At 32.7% G+C, this 5839-nt stretch overlaps 1 protein-coding gene across 1 annotated transcript; it reads left to right on the top strand.

The window, feature by feature from the left end:
- The first annotated feature begins 771 nt into the window (after nucleotides 1-771).
- LOC108323918 (alanine--glyoxylate aminotransferase 2 homolog 1, mitochondrial) lies at nucleotides 772-4407 on the top strand. The gene is made up of 9 exons (XM_017556746.2): nucleotides 772-1198; nucleotides 1744-1974; nucleotides 2286-2456; nucleotides 2752-2895; nucleotides 3007-3186; nucleotides 3421-3646; nucleotides 3827-3940; nucleotides 4038-4124; nucleotides 4210-4407. Exons 1-9 carry the CDS (start codon nucleotides 956-958, stop codon nucleotides 4251-4253), a joined length of 1440 nt encoding a protein of 479 aa, XP_017412235.1. The 5' UTR covers nucleotides 772-955; the 3' UTR covers nucleotides 4254-4407.
- Nucleotides 4408-5839: the final 1432 nt, after the last annotated feature.

The following is a 5839-nucleotide window of genomic DNA, read 5'->3' as shown; positions in this document are numbered from 1 at the left end:
TTCCTGAAAACGAATAGAGATGAAAAAATAATAGTGAAAGCATTAAGTGATTATGGGCCACCAAAGCAAAGGGATCCTTTTCAAAGATTGCAACGAAGAAACCTTGAATCGGAACAAGATTATGCCTTGAAAACAGAGATGCACGTCCTAACCTTAAAATATAGACGATTCTTTCGATGTGGGGACTGCGTAAGATTCCTCTCCATTTCACCATGTATTTTTTCTCCGTCAACAGTCAAATAAAACAAAATTATTTCAGTTTCTGGAACTGTTATTTTCCATGTGCCAATAAAAAAATCACTAAGAATTAATATTTTAGATAGTTTTTAAAAAAGTTAAATATTTTTTAATTTCTAAATTTAAACAAAAATTGAAATTTATTGTTCTAAACTTTAATTTAATCTAATCTTAAATTTTTTAAAAATAACATATATAATTATTCTAATTTATTTAAATAAATTTCTTTTTACGTTTTAAACAACTTATTCATAATGATATATCAATTGTTTATATATGTTGCTTTACAAATATCAATTTAAAATATTTTTTAATCTTATAAAAGTTATATTATTAGATTACAAAATTTATATTTATTTATTCTAAAATTTAAAAATTAAAATATATCAAATTTTATATAAAAAAATTAATTTTACATTCAAAGATTTAATTTTTTTTAGTTTGAACTTTAAAATTTATATATATTAATGAATTACAGAGTGTGCGTTTTGGTGAAGAGTGTGAAAGTACTGTTTTGTTAAGTTTCATTTCCTTCAGAAGTGCACATGCATCTTCACCTACACCTTCTCTCTCTGAGTTGTATCCGCCCGCAATCTAATCTAACGTGTCAGTCTAACTCGTGACTCGCCTCAATCCAAAACACAGCAACAATAAAATAACTCTATATAATAGTGAAGCCTTATAGTTTGAGTTTGAGTTTATTGAAAATATCGCAACCATGACGGCGATGCAGAGGTCACTCAAGACAACCATTGCAGTCGCCAGCCACCGCGCGTCCTTTTCTTCTCTCCAACGCTCCGCTGCTGCTGCCGCCACCGCCGATACTGTCGTCACGCCGCCGCACCAGCTTCCGCCTTTCGATCACAAACCTGCTCCCTACAAGGGTCCCTCCGCCGATGAAGTTTTCGCAAAGCGCAAAACCTTCCTCGGTCCTTCCCTGTTCCACTATTATCAGAAACCCGTGAGTCTCCGAAATTGACACAGACAACCTTAGCATCCTCGAAACCATTTTTTTTTGCTTTTTCTTTTTGCGTGACGACGTAGATTTGTGATATCTGTGGAAGTCGATTCGTTTATCGACATGCAAGAATTTTAAGGTTTGCGTAACGTCTTCTCAGATTTGTTTTTCTCATAAGCGCATTGAAAAACGCGCTTCAGTTTTCTAAAGCCTTTCGAAGAAAACAGAAGAGCATATCTCTCTTTCTTTCTGTTCGTTGTTTTTCTTTTTGAGTTTTAATGTTCCGATCTCAAGTTGAGGCTGAGGGCCTCACAATGTGGTGTACTAAAAGAAGAACATTTCTGAAAGCTTCATATATTTTGGGTGAGGAATTTATTGCTTGCTTGGTAGCGTGAAATATTTCTGGAAAACAAATTTTTAAAATATAGAATATGAGAAGAGAATGAAACAGATCCTTGTCGTCCCTTTTGCATTTTTTATTTTATTTTTATTTTAAGGATTTATTTATCGTAACTGATGTGTGAATCAAAATTTGAATGGGTGTATAGCTGAATATCGTGGAGGGGAAGATGCAATATCTTTATGATGACAGTGGGAGGCGTTATATTGATGCTTTTGCGGGGATAGTTACTGTTTCTTGCGGACATTGCCACCCTGAAATATTGAATGCCATTACGGAGCAGAGTAAACTTCTGCAACATGCAACAACCATATATCTAAACCATACAATTGGTGATTTTGCTGAGGCTTTGGCATCAAAAATGCCTGGAAACCTTAAGGTTTGTTTTTTTTTTGTTCTTGGAATCTTTGACCTTGTCATTGCATTATGCCTCCCCTTCTTAAAATGCCTGATATCAATGATTTAGTATTACCATGCCTCCAAACCAGTGACAATTTTTCCATGTCACCATTAATATCTGTTTTATTTCTTGTCAGTTAATATTTTTAGTGAATGAGAAGTAGAAGCGGGCATTCCTCCGTCATACCATACATTGATCTGAGAAATGAAATATTAGGTTTTTAATGTGCTAAATTTCTTTCTGTGAGGATCCTAATTGTGGATATTCAAAGACATGATTTTCAATTGCAGGTCGTTTATTTTGTAAATTCTGGTTCAGAAGCAAATGAATTAGCAATGATGATGGCCCGTTTATATACCGGTAGTCTTGATATGATTTCTCTGAGAAATGCGTATCACGGGGGGAGCTCTAGTACACTTGGTTTGACTGCTCTAAACACGTGGAAATATCCAATTCCAGAGGTTCGTCTGTATGTTTTTATCACAACTTTTCAGTTGACCTTTGTTTATACACTGCAATTTTGAATTTCAATCAGAATCATTGGTTGTGCAGTCTTATGTAATATGAGAGGGGAGGGTGAGATCCTTTTTCTTCTTCAATAAGTTGGTGCTAGAAGCTGTTGTGAATTTTTATTCGTTGTCAACAACATGCAAAAACCAAACTAGTTTAATCACATTGTAAAATCATGAATGTGCTATTTTTCTATTTAAATCTGGTGCAATGTACCTATTCTTAACAATGATTTAAACCTTTTAGGGTCATGTTCATCACGTTATGAATCCAGATCCATATCGTGGAGTCTTTGGTGCAGATGCTGCTAGTTATGCAAAGGATGTCCAAGATCATATTGACTATGGAACTTCAGGAAAAGTTGCTGGATTTATAGCTGAAACAATTCAAGTATGTAGAATATAAGTCGTGCTTAAGTTTTTTGTTTTTAAAGCTGTGTTAACAACATCCCCTTGACTTTTCTTTTTGTTTTGTTTACCGTCTGTTCATGGCTTATTCTAGGGAGTTGGAGGAACAGTTGAACTGGCACCAGGGTATTTGAAACTTATTTATGATATTGTACATAAGGCTGGTGGTGTCTGCATTGCTGATGAAGTTCAAACTGGTTTTGGCCGAACGGGAAGCCATTATTGGGGATTTGAGACACAGGGTGTCATTCCTGATATAGTTACCATGGCAAAGGTCTATACCGCCATCTCATTGTTTGTTTTACCATTTCGTGAAGTGTTGCATATTTGTATCCTATAAACCTCATAACGCATTATAAGTTTCTATCACAGCCTCCTGTTTTTTCTTTCTTATGTATAAGATGTTTTGCTATTATGATGTTTCCATTAAGTACACAATTTTTCTGTTATATTTCATTGTAGATTTTATTTTATTCATCTGCATTATAGTCTGCCATATTTGTATCAGGGTATTGGCAATGGTCTGCCATTAGGAGCTGTAGTTACAACTCCAGAAATAGCTAGTGTGATGGCACAGAAGATTCAATTTAATACGTTTGGTGGGAACCCTGTCTGTTCTGCTGGTGGACTTGCCGTGCTCAGGGTTCTTGATAAGGAGAAGCGTCAAGCTCATTCTGCTGAAGTTGGCTCTCACTTGCTTGAGCGTTTGAGAGTACTTGAGCAAAGACATGAAAGTATGTGGTCTTCTCATTTTCTTCTCATTTTAACATAACCCAAAAAGTTGGGGTCTAATTGATTTTCTTCTCATTTTTTTATCATTTTAAAATATGTTTTCTAAAGCAATTCCACAGCACAACAATGTTTCTGCTTGTTTTGGTTGATTATTCTCATTATCATTGTGTATATTACGTCAGTCATCGGAAACGTGAGGGGAAGAGGCTTAATGGTGGGAGTAGAGATGGTTACTGACCGTAAAGACAAGACACCTGCAAAGGCTGAAACTGCTGTTGTGTTTGAGAAACTTCGAGGTTAGACAAAAACCATTTTATGAATCTGAAGCTTTCTTTTCAAGAATATCTTCCAAACAGTGTAATGATTAATTTGTTTGTTTTATACACCTTGAAGAACTTGGTGTTCTAGTGGGGAAAGGAGGAATCCATGGAAACGTTTTCCGGATCAAGCCACCAATGTGTTTCACCAAAGATGATGCAGGTATAATATACACGCATATTCCATATATTATTTTCTGAAGCTTCTCTAGCACTGTCATTTCAATGAGTATTGTTCTTGTGTGCAGATTTTCTCGTGGATGCCTTGGACTACTCTTTATCAAAGTTGTGAGCAGATGAATGAAAAGTCTGAGAATGGAACCAAAATGTGTTTGAAGGCAATAACTTTAGTTCACAGAAATGAACTAAAATTGCGAAGTGAGGGTGTTCCCCTCCATTTAATGAAAGAGCAGTGTATGCATCAAAAAGTTTGCATTCAAGAACAATATGCAGCTTAAATCCCATATAATTAGTTTGTTTTAAATATTTTTTAAAAATAAATTCAAACGAATTAATAAAATAATAATACGTAATTATTGTAAAAAAAGTTGTTATAAAAATTATTATAAAAATTATTAACATATCTTAGTCCGACGAAGAAAATCAATGAGTACAACGAAAAAATAGGTTCTTAAGGCGCGTTTGGTGGCGCACCGGGTCAAAACGTGAATCTACAAAATACGAATACGAGACTTTAGACGTCAAAACTAATACATTTAAAACGTTATAGTTTTAGTTGAATAATGATAAACTAAGAGTCGGAAATTTAATTCGTACGGAAATCTTTGTTCCTGAAGCGATATCCTAAGCTAGGTGTAGACTTGACGTTTTTCTTTGATTTTACGATGATCGTGTTGCACGTGACCAAATATTAAATGAAAGCAAAATTAGATTTGGTGTAGTACATGTTTTTAAACATATCTGTTAAAATAAAATAACAGAAGTATTAAAGAAACGTACGTATTTGGTCCTACCTTTTTTTTCAAACTTTTCTTTAGCTTTTATATTTCTAAATCAATGAATTCAGTCTTGTTTTTAATTTTTTTTAATATTTAAATATTTAGTATGATTTTTATTATTACAAAATGGATGGAAGTATTAAATTGACAGTATATTCAGTTTTGATATTTTTATATTATCTTTATTTTCGAATTTTTAATATTATAAGATTTCAAAACTAATTCATTAGTTTTTAAAGTACAGAAATCAATACCAAGTTGAAAGCATAGTCTAAAAGCATTCAATTTAAAAATTAAAATTTATTGCAAAAGATATATTCTTTTATATGCTTTGGTCTTCTAATTTTTTTCTTAAGTTGATTCAATTGGTCTTATTATTATTGTTTGGTTTAATTTAGTTTTTGTATTTTTTATGAAGAGTTAAATATGATTTTGATTCCTTGATTTTTTGTAAAAATGTCCCTCAATCTTAGAAATGTGTGAATTTAATCCTTTTAACTAAATTTTGTTAGGTTTTTTTGATCTATTTCAATGTTATTTTATAAACGCATTTAAAACATTAAATAAGCTTAACAAAATTTGGTTAAAGTACTAAATGCACGTAGTTCTAAAGATAAGGGACTAAATTGGTTCAAAGTTTTAACTAATTTTAATTTTCACTAAAAGTTAAGGGATTAAAAACATATTTAACAATTTTTAAAATGTTCAATTTAGTCTCTTTTATTATGTTTGAGTAAACATAGTTAAGATAGTGATGAAATGTTATTGTTGAACGTAAACATGGTAGAAATGATAAGAATCATAAGTTGCAGGGGAGAAAACATGGCAATTGGAGGGAAGAAAACATAATTTGTGTGTCATGTCCTTTTAGGAGAGAACATATAAGTTGTCATAATCCCCAGAGGTTGTCTTTCACCTT

Source organism: Vigna angularis, chromosome 1, assembly GCF_016808095.1.
Source record: "Vigna angularis cultivar LongXiaoDou No.4 chromosome 1, ASM1680809v1, whole genome shotgun sequence".
Taxonomy (NCBI): Eukaryota; Viridiplantae; Streptophyta; class Magnoliopsida; order Fabales; family Fabaceae; genus Vigna; species Vigna angularis.
This window is presented reverse-complemented; position numbering and strand designations above follow the sequence as displayed.